Here is a 22279-nt window from a genome sequence, read left to right as displayed (position 1 = left end):
TTCTAGCAATTTCTGTTTTTGTTTCTGATTTGCAGCACCCACAAATTCTTTGGTTGTGTTGTTAACTTGATGTCAAGATGGGTTGAGAGGGGCAGGCTATCCAGTGAGACAAGTGACAGAAGGCAGGAGCTAAACAAATATTTAATTCTTTTTGCAGCAAATTATACTGTTTTCAAACCATCGACATTCCACATCCTGTTAGAGACCCGGTTTGGCCTGCAGCTGCAAGTCCAACTAATTCCTCTAATGCAAGTCTACATAACACTAGATCAATCATACAAAGGGAAAACATGCGGTAGGTAGTGTGTACTTTGATTTGTCCTAGTCATACTAAGTGATCTGTAGTCAAAGATACATCAAATGGAAGCAATTCTTTGTTCAAATTAATCACAGATCACAGGAATAGAATTGACTGTTTAGTCCCTCATGAGTGATCTGGAATCTAACTCCGTAAATTTGTCTTTACTACCTATCCCTTAGGACCTTTGGTGAATAAAACTATGAATCTCAATTTAACAAATGATTTAGTATTAATTATTGTTTGACAAAAAGAATTCCAAACTTCTGCCATCTTTTATATGTAGTAATGTTTCCCAATTTTACTTTGGCTCTAATTCTGAGTTTATGTTCACCTAGTTATAGATTCCACAACCAGTGGAAATGGTTTCTCTGTATCTACCTTATCTCTTTCCCACGTGACACAGTTTTGTACATTAACAGGACCTATTAAGCAATAGTAATATACAGTAAATCCTCCATAGCTGTGAAATAATGACTTGCGAATTCACCTATGCATGCGAAAAAGTAACAACAAAATTCAACATCTACAGGCAAACTCATGTATCCGCGATTTTTAACCCTTTTTTGGCTTGTATGTTTCATGACCTCCTGTCCTTCTACGCAGCCAATTTCCTAACCAGGTCACTATTTTGCCTTCAATTTATATGGGCTTTAATGTTAGCTAACAGTCTTTTGTGAGGAATTCTACCAAATAACATAGGATCCCTTGGATAATCCCACAGAATTAAACATTAACTCTTAACTCAGTACTTTCATTATTCTATGTAAACGCTTTTCCCTGTCATTTTTTTTCCAGTTTCATGTGTTCAAATGCTATATTATATTATTATGTATGTGATTTTGTTTTCTTTATAAGGAACTACAAACATGTTTAGACTGAACATTACTTTGTTTTATTTCTGCTAGGTTTCTGTGGGAATTTTAATGACATTCTGTATGATGATTTCAAGGCAAGTAATGGCATAACTGAGGGGACAGCCGCATCCTTTGCAAATACCTGGAAAGCCCAGCAGAAATGTGTGGATAAAACAGATCGCCTGGAAAACCCTTGCACTATTAGTGTGGAAAACAGTAAGATCAGAAGGATATAAGTTTGGGCTATATTAGCAAGAGTAATTTAAGGTCAAAACTTTATATTTCCGCATTTTTTTGGGTTTTTCTTCTGACTGAGAACAAGCTATCAAGTTTTGCTGAGCTACTTCCTCTTCATGTAAGTTTCAGTTTTTCTGTCGTAAATGTAAACACATCACCCTCTCATATGATTTTATAATCTTTAAACTTGGGGAGCAAACTTCAGGCTCTAGTATCATTCAAGAACAAAAAGGGTTCAGGTACATAATCCTTTGAAATTTGAGCCACAGGTTATGAGGGTGTTTAGCACACTTATCTTCATTGCTCAGACTTTTGAATACAGGAGTTGAGCTGTCATGTTGTGGTTGTACAAGATTTTGGTGAGTATTCTGGAATACCGTGTGCAGTCTGGTCACCTTGTTGTAGGAAGGATATTATTAAACCAGAGGAGGTTCAGAAAAGATTTTCCAGGATGACTCTAAAAGCTTTAGAGTGTGTGAATCATGTCAATGTGAGTGATGCAGTGAAATTTACTACTATGTAGAGTATTCTTCTGTCAGGGACTCAGGAAGAATTTTAATTTATATCCAAAATTATTTTGCAGAAAACTACGCTGAGTACTGGTGTTCACTTTTAAAAGAACCTGGAGGAGATTTTGCTCCCTGCCATTCCACCATTCAACCAAATGAATATTTCAAGGTATGTTGGTAACGTTAAATAAATACTTTCCACCAGTCTTCACAACAGAAGACACTAATAGGCATTCAAAATTATTAAAAAATTAAGGGACAAAAGGAGGAGAGGAAATGAATACAATAGCTATCACAAGAGAAACTAACTGAGCTAAAGATCACTAAGACTCCTGGATCTGATTAGACACTTCCCAGGACATTAAAGGAAGTACCTACAGAGACAGTGAATGAAGTTGTAGTAGTCTTCCAAGAATACTTATATTCTGAAGAAATCTGGAGAGGATTGGAAAACAATCAATGTAACACCTTTACTTAAAAAGAGGACATAAAAATGTGGCAACTTCATCCAACACTTTACATCAGTTTCACAATTTCAATTCATGGGTACCAGTATACTCCTCTTCACAATGGATGTCAAGTTACTTTAAATGTCCATTCTCCATCAGGATGGTGTTAGGGCTCTCTGCTTCTTCGTGAAAAAAAGGCCTGAACCATTCCCATCTACCACCACCCTCCTCCACCTTACAGAGCTCATCCTCACTTTGAACAATTTGTTGATTTCCTCTCACTTTGTGCAGACCAGAGGTGTGGCTGTGGGTAACCACACAAACCCCAATTCTGCCTGCACCTTTGTGACATACATGGAGAATTCCTTGTCTTGATCATACTTGGGTCCCACCCCACAACACTTTCTCAATACATTGATGACATCACTGGTGCTGCCTCCCTCTCTCATTAAAATTGGAAAGATTTATCAATTTCACTTCTAACCTCCACTTTGCTTCCACCTTCACCTAGTCCATCTCTAATTCCTCCCTTTCTTGACATCTCTGTTTCCATTTCTGGGGAGAGACTGGCCACTACGAACCCACCCAACTCCCACAGCTGCCTGTTGCCTGTAAAGACTCCATTCCATTCTCTCAGCTTATCTATTTCCACTGCATCTGTTCTGAAGTCGCTACCATCAGCAGGGTGCCTTTTTCCACAAACAATGATTCCCCTCCACTATGGCTGATAGGACCCAGAGCTATGTACAACCTATTTCCTGCACTTCTGCCCTCTTCCCTTTACTTCCCTTCGACAACACCAATAGAGTCCCCCGGTCCTCATTTTCTACCAGACCAGCATCCACATTGAAAGGATTATAAGTTACCATTTTTGGTGGCCACACTAAAAGAAGGATGTAAAGGCTGTATAGAAGGTGCCTAAGGGGTTTAACAAGATATTGCCTGGATTGGGGTACATTAGCTACAAGGAAAGGTTGGACAAACCCGGATTATTTTCTCTGAGAGGTGAGCTGATTGAAGCACATAAAATTATGAGAGGCATGGATGGGTGGATAGTTGGAGTCTATTTCCCATGGTAGAAGTATCAATACTATGAGGGAAAGGTTTATGGGGGTGCGGGGGGGGAGTTTAAACGAGATGTGAGAGGATGGTAGGTGCCTGGAATGTGCCGCCAGCAAAGATCATAAAAGTAAATATGAGAGCAGTTAAGAGGCACTTTGCGGGACACATGAACAGGCAAGAAATAGGACTGTATGCTGGCAGATAGCATTAATTTGGAATGGCATTATAGTCGGCACAGACATAGTGGTCCAAAGGGCCTTTCCTGTGCCGTACTGTTCTCTGTTCATTTCAGCCACCTCCAACAGGATATACCACCAGACACATATTCTCCTCCACTCCCTTGTCAGTTCCCAGGGAATGTTCCCTCTAGGGTACCCAGATCTATTCCTGCTTGACTCCCAATGTCTCTCCACATGCCATGGATTGACCCATGTAAACGCAGGAGGTGTATTACCTACCCGTTTACTTCCTCCTTCCTCACTATCCGAGGCCTCAAACATAACTTGCAGGTGAAACAGCGATTTACTGGCACTTCACTCAACTTGTCTATTGTATTCATTGCTTACTGCTGTGATCTTCTTTGCACGGGGAGTTGAAGCACTGGCTAAGTAACCATTTTGCAGAACAGCTACATTCTGTCTGCAAAAATGAATGAGCTTCCGCTTGCCTGCCATTTCAAAAAAACACTATGTTTCCTGGCCAGCATCTCTGTCTCAGGCTTGCTACAGTGCTCCAGCAAAGCTCCGTGTAAACTGGAAGAACACCTCATTTTCTGCTTAGGAACTGTGCAACCTTCTGGACTCAGTACTGAGTTTAATAATTTTAGGACCTGAATATCTTCTTCCATGTCCTTCACCCACCACCACGCCTTATGTCCTTTCATCACATGGGCTGCTTTCAGCACAGCCAACTCATTTTCACCTACTTATTGTCCCTTTTAGCAGCTTTTCTTTCTCTCTGGCTTAACATTATCCATCCCTTTGTCAGCTTAACTGTACTTCTCTTTCCCTGGGCTCCATCTCCACGTGTCACTTACTCTTTGTCCCAACCATCCTCTCCTGTCATCAGCTTAGATACCACCATTTCCTAGCTACCATCCATTCTGAAGAAGGGTCACTGGACTTTCCCCAGCGGTTTCCGGTTTTGTTAACTATAGGCTAGTTAGCTTAACATCTGTTACTCAGAAATAGTTAAGAGTCTATGATAAAGGATCTAATAGAAAGCAGTCAGAAATACATTATATCATCATGCAGACAATATGGCTTGAGGAGATCATGTCTGACTAATTTATTAGAATTCCTTCAAGTACTCATTCTTCAACAAGCAGAATAATTAGAACGATAACAGTGGATGTCCTTCAGAAGGCATTTGATAAAGTCCCACATGTTATCTCTAGATGAGATAAGAGCAATGGTGTTGGAGGTAGTATATTCGTATGAATAGAGGACTGGCTTACTGATGGAAGACATAGAGTTGAGGTGAAGCTTTTCAGGATGGCAAAATGTAACTCATGGAATGCCACAAAGTTCAGTGCTGGGGCAACAACTATTTCCAATATATATCAGTGACTTGGATGACGAAAGTGAATGTGCTATAGCCAAATTTGCAGATGACACAAAAATAGGTGAAAAAGCAAGTTTAAGTATGACTTGAAGAGTCTGCAGAGGAATACAGACAGGATAAGCCAGCGAATAAAACTTGGCAGATGGAATAGAATAGGAAAAATCACAGGAAGTGTAGGGGAGCTGAATATTATTTAAATGGAGAAAGATTACAAAAAGATATAGCACAAGAGATTTGGAAGTTTAGAAAAATGAAAGATGACCTTATTGAAACAGGCAATATTCTTAAGGGTCTTGACAGGGTAGATGCAGAAAGATGTTTGCCCTTGTGGGACAGTCAACAACCAAAAGGTATGGTCTCGTAAGACAGGGACTTGGCAAAATTTCTTTTCTCAGAGGGTGGTGTATCAGTGACATTCCTTACTGCAGATGGTTAGAGAGGCTGAGTCTCCTGTGCAATCACATCCTTATACACCTAAAAACGGATCACCTCTCAAGCTTCTCTGCTCCAAAGAAAACAACCTGAGCTTATCCAACCTCCCTTCATAGTTGAAATGCTTTATTCCAAGAAACATTTTGGTGAATATTCTCTGCACTCCTTCCAGTGCAATCATATTCTTGTGATAGTGTGGAGACCAGAATTGCAAACAGCATTCCAACTGAAGCCCAACATGACCTTCCTGCTCTTATAATCTACGCTTTAACTGATAAAAGCAAGAGTCCATATGCCTTCCTAATTACCCCATTAACCTGTTGAGCCTCCTTCAGTGATCAGCGGACAAGCACCTCAATATCCCTCTGTTCTGTCAGCTTCCGAGAATCTTGCCATTCATTGAATATTCCCTTGTCTTGTTCCTTCTTTCAAAGTACATCACCTCACATTTATCAGAGTTAAATTCTGACTTCCACTGATCTGCCCAATTTGTTTTTTCCTCCTCTAACCTAACATCTTCCTCCTTACAGTCAATCCCTTTGTCAATCTTTGTGCCATCCACAAACCTACTTATCATCATCACCAGCACTCCTCCCCACCCAACATTCTTATTTCCATCATTCACAAACATCACAGGCAATTCGGGATCCTGCATCAATCCCTGTAGTATGGCACAGTAATCCGGGCTCCAGTCACACAAACAGCTCTCTGTCTCCTGCCACAAACTCAATTTTGGATCCAACTTGCTGAGTTACTCTGGATCCCTTCATTATCAGTTTCCTATATGTGTCTTTGTCAAAGGCCTTGCTGAAATCTATATAGACTACATCAACTGCCCCACCTTCATCTCTACACACTTGGCCACCTCCTTGAAAAATTCAATCAAATTTGTGAGGTATGCCTTCCCTCTGACAATGCCATGGTGACAGTCCCAGACACCTTGCCTCACTAAGTGGTGATTAATCTTCTCCTTCACAATTTTCTCTAATAGTTTCGCTATCACCGATGCAAGAGGCACCGGTCCACAATTCCCTGCTCTATCTCTAACACTATAATTGCAAAGTTGAATCACATTAACCATTCTCCAGTCCTCTTAGCACCTCCCTTGCAGCCAGTGATGATTTAAGCATATGAGTCACGGTCCCCGTTATTTCCTCCCTCATCTCTCACAGATACCTGGGATAAAACTCATCTGGGCCTGGGGATTTGTCCACTTTTATACCACCAAAACTCCAATACCTCCCCAATTCTAATATCAATCTGATCAAGAAGTTCACAGTCCATCTTCTTCAATTCTATACTTGAATTGTCCCTTTCCAAACCAAAGACAGATATGAAGTATTAACTTATTGGCCTATCAATGTCCTTCAGTTTCACAAATTTCCTCCCTGGTCCTTAGTGAGCTCTGTTTCTTCCCTGGTTATTCTCTTCCTCTTGACATATTTGTAGAATATCTTGGCATATGTGATGCCCCTATTTAAAAAGAAATGAAGCACAAAGTAGGTAACTATGCGCCAATTACTTGATATTATTAGAAAAGCGCTGGAATCAACTATTAAGCAACTAATACAAACATATTTGGAAAATTGTAATCAAATAAAACAGTGTCAGCATGGCTTCATGTAAGGGAAATTGCTAATTTACTACAGTTTTTTTGAGGAAGTCTCAACCAGAGTATATAGAGGGAAATCAGTAGATGTGTTGTATTTGGAATTTCAGAAGACATTTGACAAGATAAGTAAAGATTAAGTCTTAAGATGAGAGCCCACAGTGTTGGAGGTCATTAGTTAGCATAAATAGAGAAATAACTAATGATCTGGAAACAGTGAGATAGGATTAGGATTTCTTCTAAGAGGCACAGGATGGTTAGTTCACCTGTTAAATTCCACTGATCTATCAATTAAAATCACAACTAACAGCAACTACTGAAGGAAAGATTAAGTGGTTTTCTTCAGATTTAATGTGTGTTTTGATTGCAAAGACCAGAGAGGCCTCTTGTGACCTGATAGAGATCAAACCCTTTTTGAATATTTGGTTCCTAGTTCCAAGTTGTTGAGTTATTTGGCAACCAATTACATGGCTATTGGCAGGCAAAAGGCTTTTGTCATCAACACTAGCTACTGGTCCTTAGATCAATCAGTTTCTTGATGCCTTTCAGCTGAATCAATCCTTCGGATCCTATTCATCCACAAACACTTCGGTGACTGCTTGTTTAAACAGCTATTTACAGTGTTTGCTTAGTGTGTCAGGTTTCTCGCTTTTCAAAACATGTAGCCAACCTTCCAAAGCATTGATTTCAGCTGCTTCTTTTCTCATTTTAATCCAATGTGTAAAAGCACAAAGATATAGTTTATTGCATTTTACCTACACCCTTCTCTCCAACTTATATAAAGAAATAATTTAGTCTTCTCCTTTTGTTTAGAAATGTATGTATGACAGTTGCAACTGTGATAAAAATGAGGACTGCATGTGTTCTGCACTATATTCATATGTTCGAGCTTGTGCAAGTAAAGGTGTCATGTTAACTGACTGGCGGACAAAAGTATGTGGTAAGTATGTTTTACTATATATTTACAATACAGTTGTGAATCTAGACGCAACCATAACAAATACATTTGTCCTGGAATTTTGACTGGTGGAAATGAAACAGGGCTGGCAAATGGGAACAGATCTCCCACAGGTCCAAACATTCTGCTCAGAAACTAACGTCTAACTCTGTGTTCTGGATATCTCTGCATAATATGCAGACCCATGCAGGTAATAGCCATCTCACCAATGCTATTCTTTTAGGTAGTTATTTTAAGTATGTACAGGTGTTATTTAAAAGAGAATTGTTTGACACAAAATCATGGCTTGTGGGATCACAGTAACCATGGGAGCAGCATCACTGGCATTAAATTGCACTTATTAATCCGCTGAGCTAGTCATGCCTCTACAACAACAACTTGAATTTATAAAACACCTTTAACATGGTTAAACATCCTGTACACTTCACAGGAGATTGTGAGCAAAATCCAACAGCGAGAGACTAAAGTAGGTGTTAAGGCAGGTGCCCAAAAATTCGGTCGAAGAGATCAGGAAAAAAAGGTGGTATCTTAAAAGTGTCGTGGGTAGTAGAGATGCAAAGTGATTTAAGGACCCATACAGAGAATAATAGAGCCAGAGACATTTACAGAGATAGGCAGGTGTGAGGCCATGAAAGGCATTTGAAAGCAAGGATGGGAATTCTAGAATTTAGCTGTTGCTGAACTAAGACCCAATGGAGGTCAGCAAGTGCAATACTAGTATGTACAAGTCACTATTTAGCATAACGTCTGATGCAAGTTTTGAGTTTAAATAATAATAATTTGAATTAAAAATGAGTACTTCTGAGATGTGATTATATTCTCACACAAAGACTTCAATGAAAGTCAATTAACAGTCAGTGTGGATTAATAGATATTACTGCAAGTTGCTGTGGCAGAGTAGCCCTTTCAGATCATTGAATTTTCTTATTTGTTTTAATAAATTTGTAATAGACTCTTACGTGAAGACCTGTCCTGCAACACTAATATACAGCTATGATATGAAAAGTTGCAAGCGCACATGCCATTCTCTGAGTGAGAAGGATATTACATGTGGAATCCAACATGTGCCAGTGGATGGATGTGGCTGCGCTGATGGAATGTATATGAATGAAAAAGGCATATGTGTGCCCTCATCTGAATGTCCATGCCTCTATCAGGGCACCCTCTTGAAAGCTGGGGAGATGATTAATCAAGGAGATACACATTGGTAAGTTAAAGTGGCCACTGTAGTAATTTTGCACTATAATTATGATTAAAAGATACTTATAAAATTTGACCTTATATTTTTACTAATCTGTTACAGTGTGTGTCAAGATGGAAAAATGCAATGCATTTTATCACTGCATAGAATACAGAGTAAGTTTTGCTGTCCAATTTAGTTGTATTTGTTTATGTGTCAGCCATAACAGTCAGTAACACACTCACTTCTGAGTTGCAATACATCAGGTCGAAACCCCATTCCATAAGTACAAAGAAATTAAGGCTGGAACTCCCACACAGTATTAAAGGAACACTACACTGTTGGAGGTGCAGCCTTTTGGATAAAATACCACCAAGGCCAAACCTTTTCTTCTCAAGCAGATGTAAGAGATCCCATGACACAATTTGAAGGAAGAGAAACCAATTTTCCTGGCCTGTGATTATCCCTCAACCAACATTACAAAAGAAGATTAACTGGTCTTTATTAGAATCCTGTTTTTTGGAAGGAGCTGAACAATTTGTGAAGAATTTGGCTTCTTCCTGTGTTATAACCGTGTCCACACACCAAAAGTACTTAATTGGCTACAAAGTGATTTAGGATGTCTGATAGTAATGAAGAACATGATGTAGATGCAAGCTTTTCTTCTTTCTGTTCACAGAATGTTTTCCACCCAAGATCTATTTAAGTTGCAATACTACAGAGCCAGGCATAACGGGGACAGAGTGTCGCCGAACTTGTGGAAACCAGAATCTGGACTGTGTGAGTTTCTTGTGCTTCATTTTCATAATAATTTATCATAATTCTTTAATGTATATACATGTCATAGGGTCCATTGCAGAGAAACATCACAAAGTCATTCTTATCAGTTAGCATTAATAATTTTTTAAACCATTCTCAAATGTCCACTTCTACTTAAATATTTGAGTCTTCAGAATACAGTCCAAAGTAATTAATTATGATGCAGCTGTACAAAATAAGAGCACTTCACATGAAAACAATTTTTTAAGGGTTCTTGTGGCATGGTGGCAACCCCTCTACCTTTGGACCAGGAGGCCTAAGTTCAAACCCCACTTGCTCGAAAGGTGTGTGATATCATCTCTGAACGGGTTGATTAAAACATAGGAAAAAAAGAAATTAATACTTTTGAGGGTTCTTGTAGCACACTACTATTGCCCCTACTTCTGAGCCAGGAAACCCAAGTTCATAGCCCACCCGTTCCAGGGCTGTGTGATAACATTACTGAACAGATTAATTAGAAAATAATATCAAAGCATTTTCCATATTAACCCCACACAGCTAGAGCAGTCAAATCCTTACTTGATTCTGCTACCAAACTGACTGTTGAGTTAGGATAATTAAATTAATGTGGCTATGCACTGTAGAAGTGAGACTGCCTCCCGTTAACTTACAACATTTTAATCGCACAATACTGTCATTCAATGGATTTTAAAAATTGCAAATAAAACATTAAGGATCAGTTTCTCTATCTCTGTGCCAATATTTTAAATCTAAAACGTCGCTGACTTGGCCAAGCAGGGGTCTGTAGGGAGCTGCAATGCATGGTTAGGCCTTTAGGTGCACAATGCCATCTTAGCAAAATATACGAGGTGCATGGGCTGGCGTAAGGGTATTTAACACTCCGATTGTAACTAAACTGATTCCTACCATTCATTAATGAAACTGCGAGTCATTTTATTGCCTCATGTTTCAGTGAATTTTTAAAAATCAAACTATTCAGATGTGATATGACATATCTGTGGAATTGATGGGACTTGACCCCACTCAAAGTCAGGGATATTGCCACTGTGCCAAAAACTCTTAGTTAGTTCTATAGTAGATAACTTCTGCGAACAATAGCCAGCTGAACAGGAATATGAGGTCAACTGATTATATTGCATTGACGAGAGGTTCTGGGAGAAGTTTGGAAGATGTTTGGAGTACTTTGTAAAGATATAACCATCATTCTATCAATATTTATTCTGGTAATTCTTCGAGGACTTTGCCTAAGCAGAGTGGCTGCTCTGCTACTTTTGGAGATTTTGTAGGGATCAGCAAGAGAAAGCATAGGGATGGGAATCTTTTAAGGCTATCCCTTGGTCTGTAGGAGGAATGGGAGGAAGAAATTATGTCCAACAGAAGGAGGATCAGGAACGCTCCATATTCTTGATGAGTTGTAACATGGTCTATGGGCAGTCATATGAAATGATTTTCCAGGCACTGCACCCCATGCAGCTTACCCTGACTCAGTGGTCAAATATTGAGTGGTCTGGAGAATGCTTGGCTGCCAATAAGGGAAACCTCAGGGAGCTGAGGAGTTTGTGATTGCAGAAGGGAAGTGCAGCTGGGCAGCAGTTGTGAGATCTTGAGTCATATCCCTGCTTCTTCTGTGTGTACGAAAGTAATTTGAAAATTAGCTTTTTGAAACTCAACACATATACCATCCAGTTGAATGTCAGTGAAGACAGGTTTGTCATCACAAGAAAGCATGTTAAAAAGTCCACTGAAATATATGGAACTTTAGCCTTCAAGTGTTAGAATTATTTAGGAGTATTGACAAGTGAAACGTTGGAGAATGGTCCAGCTTTAGCTCAGTTTAAAGTAGTCTTGCTTCCTTAGTTACAAGGTTGTCCCACTCTGAAAACACAAGGCATCCAGCTCTGACAGAATGATTACAAAGGGCTGTTTTCTATGATGACAGGCTCAGGTTCTAAGAAACATGTTAAAATTTTGGAAGTTGGGAGGAAGAACATTTTTCACTCAAAGCATTAAGAGTTGTGAAATAAGTTTCCAGGATAAGCAAATGAGGCAACCAGTCTAACTGGAGCAGGAGATAATTGACATAATTCTGAAGAAAAAGAATAATCAACGTGTATGATAAGAAGGCGATGTTATTTCATCAATCAACAAAGATGGACTTTATTCGTCTTCCTTAAAATTCCGGTATTGTTAACACTCTTGTCGTGAGGAAAGAAATGAGTTATGCCTTACAGTCATATACTCTTTCACTTCACAGATATAATTCTACATATCCAAATGGAAGCTACCAAATGGAAGATCATGTACGCAGTTAGGACCGAAAAAAGTTATTCTGAAAAGGATAAAGAATATTAACTATTGGAAGGGCCAAATGAATAATGTTTGACATGCTTCTTCTTAACTCTCTTCCAGAGTTACGGGGAGAGGAATGTTGGGAAGGGAGTTTGATTGATAGCCCATCTGATATTGCCTACTTTACTATACAGTCGCAAGTTAAAGATAACTACCAGACAATTAATACAGTAAATTTTTAGAATTGAGATAACAATTCACTTTTCTCTGTTATTAATTTTCAGTCTAAAACCTATCTTTCCTGGTTTCCACAGTACAGTGAGAAGTGCGTGTCAGGCTGTGTTTGTCCTGAGGGGATGCTGGATGACAGAAATGGAAGTTGTGTTGTTGAAGACAATTGCCCCTGTGTGCACAATAATTTTCATTATCCAGCTGGAAGCAGGATCTCAGTTGATTGTAACACTTGGTAATTTTATAACTGCAATTCAAATCTATAGTTATTAAAACATATCAAAATGTTAACTGTTTCTAAACCTTTTGTAAATCTGAGCCACTAAAATTACAGGTTAATAACACATGATATATGCTTAAAATTAGATATTCTGTCAATCCTTTATTCCTTATATTTTGTCCTATTTTTCTTGCACAATAATTGTACTGTAATATTTTTATATTATCTGCTGTTCACTTCTGAAATGTCAAAAGATATACAATGTAAAAAAAAATGGCTGTTGAATGAAAATCAACCAGCAACTTATTGGCATTTTTCTCACCCTGTTAACTATGCAGAAGAGGTATCTTGCCCTTAGCCTCCCCGTGAATTAAATCCATTTACTTCACTTAATGTTTAAAAATTTAACTGATTTTCCCAATCAACTGGTTCGGAAATGTTATTATACACCTCTGGAACAGCTGGGGCACGAACCTGGGCCTCCCAGTCCAGGGTAAGGACACTACCTCTGCACCACAGGAGAGCCTAGTTACTGCATTTTCACATTAACTGCCCATTAAACTCAGCACAGTGATTTAAATCTGGTAGTTACAAGCATGACTAACCTTTTTTGCAATGTGCTCAATGTTGATAACTGCCAATCAACTTCTATTGTCGCATTATAATCAGCTCACATCTCCGGCAAAATACAGGCTAACTAATTGCACACCATGAGATGGCCACTAGCACAAATTCTGACTCCAAGACTATTCGGAATAGAAGCTACACAACAAATTTTAACTAGCTTCTCAAACTTGAATATGAAGGAAGTTGAAGTTAAATAAAATAGTTCTTTTAAATCATAAATATCCTTTTGATGTTTTCTGATAATTGATGATGTTTTCTGCATTTTGTTCTCTAATCATTTTAATTTATTTAGTACTTGCCAGAAAGGCAGCTGGGACTGCACAAATATTCCCTGCTTTGGAGCATGTACAATATATGGGAGTGGTCACTACATCACATTTGATGGCAAACGCTACAACTTTGATGGGAACTGTGAATATGTTGCTGCACAGGTAGGTTTTCTTGTATCTTTTTCTAGGATATGTTATATCCTTAACTATGGTGTAAGAGCCTGAGGGCTAGTAATTTTATTTCCAGATGTCTGTAGTGAATCAGATACCTCAGATATCCTTAGGTAACTCTTTCAATAATTTTCTTTAACTTATCAGAAAACTTAAATTTACCCCAGCAATGTGGCTTAGGCTTGAAAATCCTTGCCATTGTGCAATGGGGTGCATTCATTTTCCATTTTATGGCATTAACGTAAATCACATGAGGAACTGCATGAGGATCTGCATTACGTTCAAGGCAGCAAGCTGTTTTAGTAGCGCAATATCATGAATATTATTTATCAAGATAATCATATTATGCATTTATTTTCAGGATTACTGTGGAGATAATCTTACCAATGGCACTTTCAGCATAATTACAGAAAATGTTCCCTGTGGAACAACTGGAACAACATGTTCTAAATCAATCAAACTGTTCTTTGAGGTAGTGTCTTTTTATTAGAATATTTTGCTGACATTTAACTATTTGTAAATGCATTTTGTTTGTATTTGTTTATATTGAATCCTTTTATATCTTGATTCAGAATTTTGAATTGAAGCTAGCTGAAGGAAAGCATGAAATAATTCAGAGGAATGAAAACAAAAAGATCCCTTTCACTATCCGTATTCTTGGTCTTTATCTGACTGTGGAAGCTGACAATGGGTTGATTCTGATATGGGACAAAAAGACTAGTGTTTTTATTAAGCTGAGCCCCGCTTACCAGGTATGATTAAATTATCAACAATCTGAAGACAATATCTATCCCAATATTTTGAAAATATTATCAATATATCTCTGGTTTTAAGTGGAAACAAAGTGAACTGATCTCAATGAATGAGTGATTATTACTCTGTGATTTCAGGGTTATATTTGTGGTTTATGTGGCAATTTTGACGGAAATGCCAACAATGACTTCATGACAAGAAGCCAGTCTGTTGTCGCTGATGTAACTGAGTTTGGAAATTCCTGGAAGCTAACTGCTAATTGCCCAGATGTTGTGCCCAATGATGATCCTTGCATTGAGAAACCACATCGTAAAGGCTGGGCACAGAAGCAATGCTCCATAATTACAAGTGACATCTTTGCAAATTGTCACAAAATGGTTGTGTAACTTTCTCATTTTTAAAATTTCCTCATATGATATCATATTTTAAATATTTATATATTTAGTAACCTATTTTATCAACAGGTTGATCCAAATCCATTTTATGACACCTGTGTCCATGATTCATGTTCTTGTGACAGTGGTGGAGACTGTGAGTGTTTTTGCACTGCTGTAGCAGCATATGCTTTCGCCTGCAATGAAACTGGGGTGTGCATTGACTGGAGGACCCCTGAAATTTGTCGTAAGTTTATGGCAACATTAACATACAAAGTGTTCAAGCTTTTAAAATTTAATATTTACTGGAGGTCTGTATGTGTTCTTTTTATTGTTCTTGTTTGATTACAATGTCACCTGGCAGTCTGAAAATTCACTGTCTTAAGGTCCTAGCTTAAATGTCGGCACTGAGTCCCTGATATTCCACATCTGATGAGTTTGGTGGTGTTTTGGTATCCACAAATCTCCATGTGTCCAGCGGTGACATTGTACAACAACTTGTCACTAAACAAAACTAACATGCATCATATATTTCTGAAAAAAATTACCACACTATTAGTTAAATTTTTTTTACATATTTATGAGTTGTCATAGATAACACATCATTTTAACTGATTGTCAAATTGTAGAATTGGATCACTTAATAAGGTGGATCTTTGCTCCCAATTTTTTATGCATATTAATGATCACTTCTGATGATTCACCAACAAATACTATCAATAGGAAGATGCCTAGGGACAAGCAATCAATGTAAAGATAGAAATGTGAACATGAGGGATGGTCATTAATACCAGAATAGAAATACAGAAGGATGCCTAATGAATGAAAAGATCAATTTTAAAAATGACAAAAATAAACACAGAAGGAACAACAAAAGATTGGTAGAGAAAGTTACTGGGGGAGGGGAGAATGTGGTGAAGGGGAAGAGAAAATGTTACTAATATACCAGAGAATAGTTGTATAAAGTATTAAATCTTGAAGTATGCAGAAAATCTTTAGATCAACTATTACGTAATGAATATCTATTTTCTGCTGTTTCAGCTATGTACTGTAGTTTCTACAACCCTTCTCCTGAAATGTGTGAATGGCATTATTACCCTTGTGGATTCCCCTGCTTTAAATCGTGCCTAAATCCACTTGGCCTCTGCAACACCACATTCCAGTTAGAAGGTAAACAGTCTTTTGATTTTACAAGAAGTTTCATACTACACGACAATATTTTGCTGTTTTTTATCCCATCAACAGCAACAACTACTAATTATATTGTTTAAAGTTTTTTTTATTCAGGAATACATCACAAAGTGTTTCAGTATTATAGTTTTCAGTCTAATGCAAATGAAAGTAAAGACACTGCTGAACTGCCAAAAGCCAAAACAGTTACAACAGTGGGAATAGTAATTTACAGAAACTGGTGTGTCTTGCTGCACTGATATTGGTACATTGGCACTAGCTGTACAGAGTCTGGCATTGAATCAACCAGAAATCTTTATGTGCACATCTCTTCCCAACACAATTCTGACTAAGTAACACTGAAGCAGAGTGAGAAATTTTCAAAACCATATAACTGCCCAACTGTGTACCAGTATTACCTCACAGCGGGTTTAGTACTGTTTTATTAGCTTCAGGTTAATTTTCAATTGTCTGCAACAACTCAGAAGATTTGTCTGCCGGTCATGCATAACATGAGATTGTTAGTCTGAGTTTGCTGCCAGTAGCTAGAATTCTGAAAGTTAGCATCTAGTCTTAACTGGGTTTATTTTAAGGCTATTTGTTGCTTTCAGAATCGACTTAATGATGTTGAATTTATCCTGGGTATTGAAGCAGCTAGAACAAGCAAATAATGTATCTGATATCCTAAATTTCAGGTCTGACATACCTGAACTCCTCAACTTAATTGCAATGCTGCTGAATAAATTCCTGTGTAGAACGAGAATGGAAGGGTAATGGGGTAAAGAGGGGCTTCCAGGTATAACAATGGGTATTTCAAGAAGGTCTCAATTGTTGCTGTTGTTGGAGATGTCTGGGCCAAGGGTGATTGAACATTCTTTGTGGGACATGATGGAGTGCTTCTACTTCTCTGGAAGCACAGTGGAATGTTTTTGTCCTACCCGGAAAGCATTTTTGTCCTTCTGATCAGCTGCTGACTTGCTCTTACTCATGGCTGGAAAGCTGTGAGTAAGATACTGTTAGGGAGGTTCTGACATGTTTACCCAGGTACCTCACTTGCTGGAAGTGACCCTATCTAATACTATTAGAAATGATGGGGAAATGTTAAGTTCAAACCAGGTAAGTGACTCGCTATTTCTAGCTTCCAATGGTGGGGTAGCTTCAAATCAATTTCAATGACAGTGTTCACAGTGTCATTTAGGTGCTCATAGGGGATGTTTGCAATCTTGAATTTAGTGCACAACTGCCATCACCATTTCAAGTGCTTTTATACACAACTAGATTTATTCTAAAACCAATATAAGTAAGTATAAAAACAATAACCTGGTTAATCTGAAATAGATTTGCTCAACAGTACCAATTTAATTTGTTCTTTTTATTCAATAGCATGAAAAAACAATTACTTTTTAAATTTTTTTTAGGGTGTTACCCCAAATGTCCAGATAATACACCCATCTATGATGAACATACAAAACAGTGTGTCGCTCAGTGTGGCTGTTATGAAAATGGAAAATATTACGAAATTAACGAAACTGTTGAAACCACAAACAACTGTGAGAAATGGTACTTATTATTCTTTTATTTGCATTTTCAATAATCTCAGAATTATGAATTCTGAATCAAACATTTGTGGGTGGAAATCCCATTCCAACCATTGACTTTTTTAGTGCCAGATTGAAGTTCAGTATAAGTGACTTTTACCAACATTTTTGTCAAAATTTTGATGGTTAGCACCATTTCAGAAAGATTGCTAGCATATTAATTTTATTTACCTAGCAATGGTGATTGCATTTCAAATGAATTGATTAGGTTTAAAATGCTTTGTAGTTTCCAAAAGATATGAAAATATGCCTTATGAGTTTCAAATGAAAGGATTTCTATTCACTTCCATGATGCTTAACTCTTTTAAAATCAAGGATTTTTTTTTCAGCTTGTGCACGCCAGAAGGTATTAAATGCATGAACGACAGCAGTGGTAAGTATTAATTTCATTGTTCAGCTACAATGTAAATTAATCATGTATTTTAAGACAAAATATGAATTTTCACATCACCCTACGTTTTCTTTCTTTATAGCTTGTGTCTGTATATACAATGGCACAGTGTACCATCCAAATGAAGTTATCTACAACATAACAGATGGGTTAGGAGATTGCATCCTGGCATATTGTGCTGACAATGGAACAATTATTAGAATAATAAGGCCTTGTGTGCCAATTAATACCACCCCAACAACACCGCTGACTGTTTCTCCATTTTCAATCACAGCCAGTACAGGTAACATTTTTCTGTTCATTTTTTGATTAGTAATCAAACTGCTCAAAGTGGGAAATAGAATACAGGTGTATGTCCTTATAATGTTCAACAACTCTGCCTTCTTCAATTAATAATTGATAAATTCACTGATTTATCATGCTACAGATTAAAAATCTGGATTTGTTTGATTGGTGGATTGCTGACAATATGAACACATAAAAGCACAATCAAGCACAAACAATTTAGCCATTCATCATCAGATCTATTTGGATGAAAACAATCACTGTCAGATCTTTCCGTTGCTAAATCTGCTCATGACTTCAAGATAATTTTGGACTGCAAAGACAACCAACAGCACATTTTTGTCCACTCTTAACTTCCCCCGAAAAACATTTTGCCTTCTTGACCTCACCTTAAATAGTAGGTGTGAAGAATTCATGACTTATTTTGTCCCTAATATTGAGACCACGTGTTGCTTTCTGTATCAAATCCTTCCCCTTCCCTTAGTCAGTTTTCTCCCAAGGTTTCCATGGCTGAATTCCTAACATTACATTTTTTCCAACTTCCAACATGAAAACCTTCCACAATGGCTTCCCATCCCTAGATCATTACCACCAGAATCCTCGAAAGAGTTTTACTCAGCCCTCTCCTTCTTCAAAACAACATGTAACCCTAAAGCATCCAAAGGCAAGTTCTACATACATGCTAATGACACCCAACTCTCCTTAATCATCATCACTTTCCCAAGGCTCTGACTGTACTCCCCAGAAACCCATCTGAAATAACTACACAGAGGCTGGTATTCCATCACCAAATTACCCTTTATTTACACGTGGAAAGTCCTTGACGCTGATCTAGTCCCTCAGAACCAGCTCTGAGTGAATAGAACTTCTGACACTCCTGTTTATAACTGTCAGCTAGGGCTCCCTGATTGGACCAGGTTAACAGCGCCAATCGGGGAACTCACATTGTGTGGGTCCACCTGGCTGACCTTGTTCCAACTGCTACATTCTTCTCCATCTAAGTCCGGGGACGTATGCCTGTTTCTTTTCTTCTAGCGTCTCCTGGGGCGTTTTTGCATGAGGTCTGGTTTCTCTGACTCAGCCTCAGATACAGGCAGGGTGTATGTAGCCCACCTGTTGTGTCTGGAGCATCTTGGAAGAAATTCATCTTCTTCTTCAGGCAGTAAAGACACTGATGCTATGACATCCGCCATGTCCATCTCAGACTCCGAGGTTTCAAAGAATCCCAACAATATGGAAGCAAGCCATTTGACCCATCATGCCCACACCAAACCTCTGACGAACATCCCACCCAGACCTTCCTCCCAACCCTATCGCATTTGCATGGCTAATCCACCCAGCCTGCATATCCCTGGACACTGTGGGCAATTTAGCATGGCCAATCCACTTAACCTGCATAACTCTGGACTGTGAGAACACCTGAAGGAAACCCACGTTGACATAGGGACAAAGTGAAAATTCTACACAGACAGTTGCCAGAGGGTGGAATTGAACCTGGGTCCCTGGCACTGAGGCAGCAGTACTAACCACTGAGACATCATGCCATCCATTTCTTCAATACTTGACATGGGTTCTGACAGCCTTTCCGGCTATTCTGAGGGGCGAGGTATGTTTTACCACTGCCCTGTTTGTGAGTTTTCAACTTTCATGTGGTCCACATGCTTGTTTAGGACTACCTCACCTACCCAAATTTTATAAGTCACAGGACCTGATTTTGTGTCAACCTTGCCTCTTATTCATGCAGGGCCATTTCTGTGGTTTCAGCATCAAACTTCGTCCCCGAAAATAAAGTGCATTTCTCGCAGTAGTCTTCTGTCCAGCACTTACATTTCTGATGCTGGTTCATGCCACCCCTACCAAGGTCCGATCAGATTTAACCTGATGTGGAGTCTTCTCCCCATGAGCTACTCTGCTGGAGCTATCCCTGGAGTTGCATGAGGGCTGGTCCAATAATCAAATAGCAACCAGGACATTTTGGTATTCAGTGAAGCTGTAGGCTGGTTCTTTAAGCTTCCCTTCAAAGTTTGGACTCGTCTTACTGCCAGACCATTGGACAATGGATGGTATGGAGCCATCCTTATAATGCCTGATGCCATTAAACATTAGGAAATGCTCAAATACCCTGCTGGTAAATGATGTCCTTTTGTCAGTAAGCAACTCTTCTCAGGGCCCTTTTAGTGTAAGAGATACTCGTTACTTTTCTATCAACAGTCCCTGTGTTTGACGAATGAACTCTATGCACATACAACCACTTTGAGTGGGCATCCACAATGACAAAGAACATTGTGCTTTTGAAAGGGCCGGCAAAGTTGGCATGTAACTGAGTCCAGGGTTTACCCAGCCATTCCCATGAGTGTTGGGGGGGGGGCTGCTGGTAGTAATTTTTGTCCTTGTTCACACTCTGGGCATTGCCCCATCAAACTGGCGATATTTGCATCCAATTTAGGCCACCAGACATAACTTCTTGCTGACATCTTCATTTTATACTCCAGAGTTCAACCAGTATCTGGTGACAGTCTATGCTTTGGACAATCATTCTTTCACCTCAAAACAAATGCCGTCCTTTCTGGTGATCTGGTCTCACTGGGTCCAGAAAGATTTCATTCTGGTTGTGGTGGCCCTTTTATTTCCCCTATCATCCTCAGCTGGTTTAGTTTTGCCAGGACTAGATCTTCTAGCCTCAACAGTCTGATATTGTCAGCGGTGACTGGAAAGGTGTCCAGAAAGTTTAAATCCAGAATGGACTGTCTCTGTGCCAGCATCATTGGTGGTGCATCTGCCAGCAGGAGGCTGCTCAAGGCATCTGCGTTTACTATTCAGCCTCCTAACATGCTGAGTACTATTGATAACAGATGGAATCATAAAATATCTGACAATGAACTGAACATTTGAATCCAAAATAAGAATTACATGCATTGATTTAGCACAGAACAAAAATACGAGGGAAGGGACAAGCAATGGATTGATTTGAACAAAGGATGAAAACTTTAAAATCAAAACTTTGCCAGAAGAAATGCCAATAGTCGTCTAGTCAGGGTAGATAAATGAGTTTTATTGTACCCCCTTGGCTATTTCTTAAATGATTTCAATTTTACAAAGAAAAGAAGTTTGGAGTTCAGCCTGTAAAGTGTTGAAAGAGTTGAGTATGAAAGATCAGCTGCGGGTTTTTGAAGCAATATTGCTAAGGCTAAGACAGAGATAGGCATCATTATGAAGATGAACTTAGTTTATCAAAATAGCAGGTTGATGGCATGCTATCAAATGTCCATTGCTTTTGTCTTGTCATATCTTTACCCTCTGCCCTTTGCATGCACAAGCAAACCTGATAGTTATCAAGAGATTAACATGGAACGTTCAGGCAGATTATCAAATGCATTTTTGTTAAAACAATTAATCTCAACCAATGTGCTCATAAGGGTGTAATATTTCACAACCCTCACTTAGCAACTGAGCTATTGTTTATTCTTCAGTGATAAAACTGATATTATCTGTATTTTAAATTTTTTTTTGTCTTCAGCGATTAAGACAGCAACTTCATCTATCCCCACAACCAGCAAAACAATCAGCAGTAAGTAAGCTCTAAAATTATTTGTAATGTGAAACATTTCCATAATAATTAACATAGATATATCACTGCACATGTTTGAGCAAAACTATCTCCAGTGGTGTTACATCTGTCTGTTTTTTGAGGAAAACATAGCAAAAAGCATCAGCAGGAAGTTTTATTCTTTGATATCATCAAATACAAATAGCATAGCCTGAAGTTGCAAGCCCTTTTCATTTTATTATTCATTGGAAAGTCTTTAAGAACAAACTTTATGAATATTTTACCTGCACAGAGAGTATCATTAATGGAGGTATTTGGTTCAAAAACGCATTTGTTTATGGACAGACAAATCTCTACCAGTAGCATAGAACTAGTTAATTGCAGCAATTGAAGAAAGATTTGTTTCCAGATTAATTTTTC

General features: G+C 38.5%; 1 protein-coding gene across 1 annotated transcript in view; it reads left to right on the top strand.

The window, feature by feature from the left end:
• The window catches only part of LOC125459226 (mucin-2-like), a 119990-nt gene that overhangs the window by 24094 nt on the left and 73617 nt on the right, over nucleotides 1-22279 (top strand). Inside the window, exons 12-29 of the mRNA XM_059652219.1 lie at nucleotides 158-295; nucleotides 1207-1371; nucleotides 1976-2070; nucleotides 7830-7956; nucleotides 8926-9181; nucleotides 9278-9330; nucleotides 9834-9934; nucleotides 12538-12689; nucleotides 13594-13732; nucleotides 14103-14213; nucleotides 14314-14493; nucleotides 14632-14871; nucleotides 14959-15115; nucleotides 15910-16038; nucleotides 17457-17598; nucleotides 17966-18009; nucleotides 18110-18310; nucleotides 21830-21880. Coding sequence (XP_059508202.1) covers nucleotides 158-295; nucleotides 1207-1371; nucleotides 1976-2070; nucleotides 7830-7956; nucleotides 8926-9181; nucleotides 9278-9330; nucleotides 9834-9934; nucleotides 12538-12689; nucleotides 13594-13732; nucleotides 14103-14213; nucleotides 14314-14493; nucleotides 14632-14871; nucleotides 14959-15115; nucleotides 15910-16038; nucleotides 17457-17598; nucleotides 17966-18009; nucleotides 18110-18310; nucleotides 21830-21880 — 2481 coding nt within the window. The remainder of the gene's footprint in view (nucleotides 1-157; nucleotides 296-1206; nucleotides 1372-1975; nucleotides 2071-7829; nucleotides 7957-8925; nucleotides 9182-9277; nucleotides 9331-9833; nucleotides 9935-12537; nucleotides 12690-13593; nucleotides 13733-14102; nucleotides 14214-14313; nucleotides 14494-14631; nucleotides 14872-14958; nucleotides 15116-15909; nucleotides 16039-17456; nucleotides 17599-17965; nucleotides 18010-18109; nucleotides 18311-21829; nucleotides 21881-22279) is intronic.

The sequence above is a fragment of the Stegostoma tigrinum genome, chromosome 17, assembly GCF_030684315.1.
Source record: "Stegostoma tigrinum isolate sSteTig4 chromosome 17, sSteTig4.hap1, whole genome shotgun sequence".
Taxonomy (NCBI): domain Eukaryota; kingdom Metazoa; phylum Chordata; class Chondrichthyes; order Orectolobiformes; family Stegostomatidae; genus Stegostoma; species Stegostoma tigrinum.
This window is presented reverse-complemented; position numbering and strand designations above follow the sequence as displayed.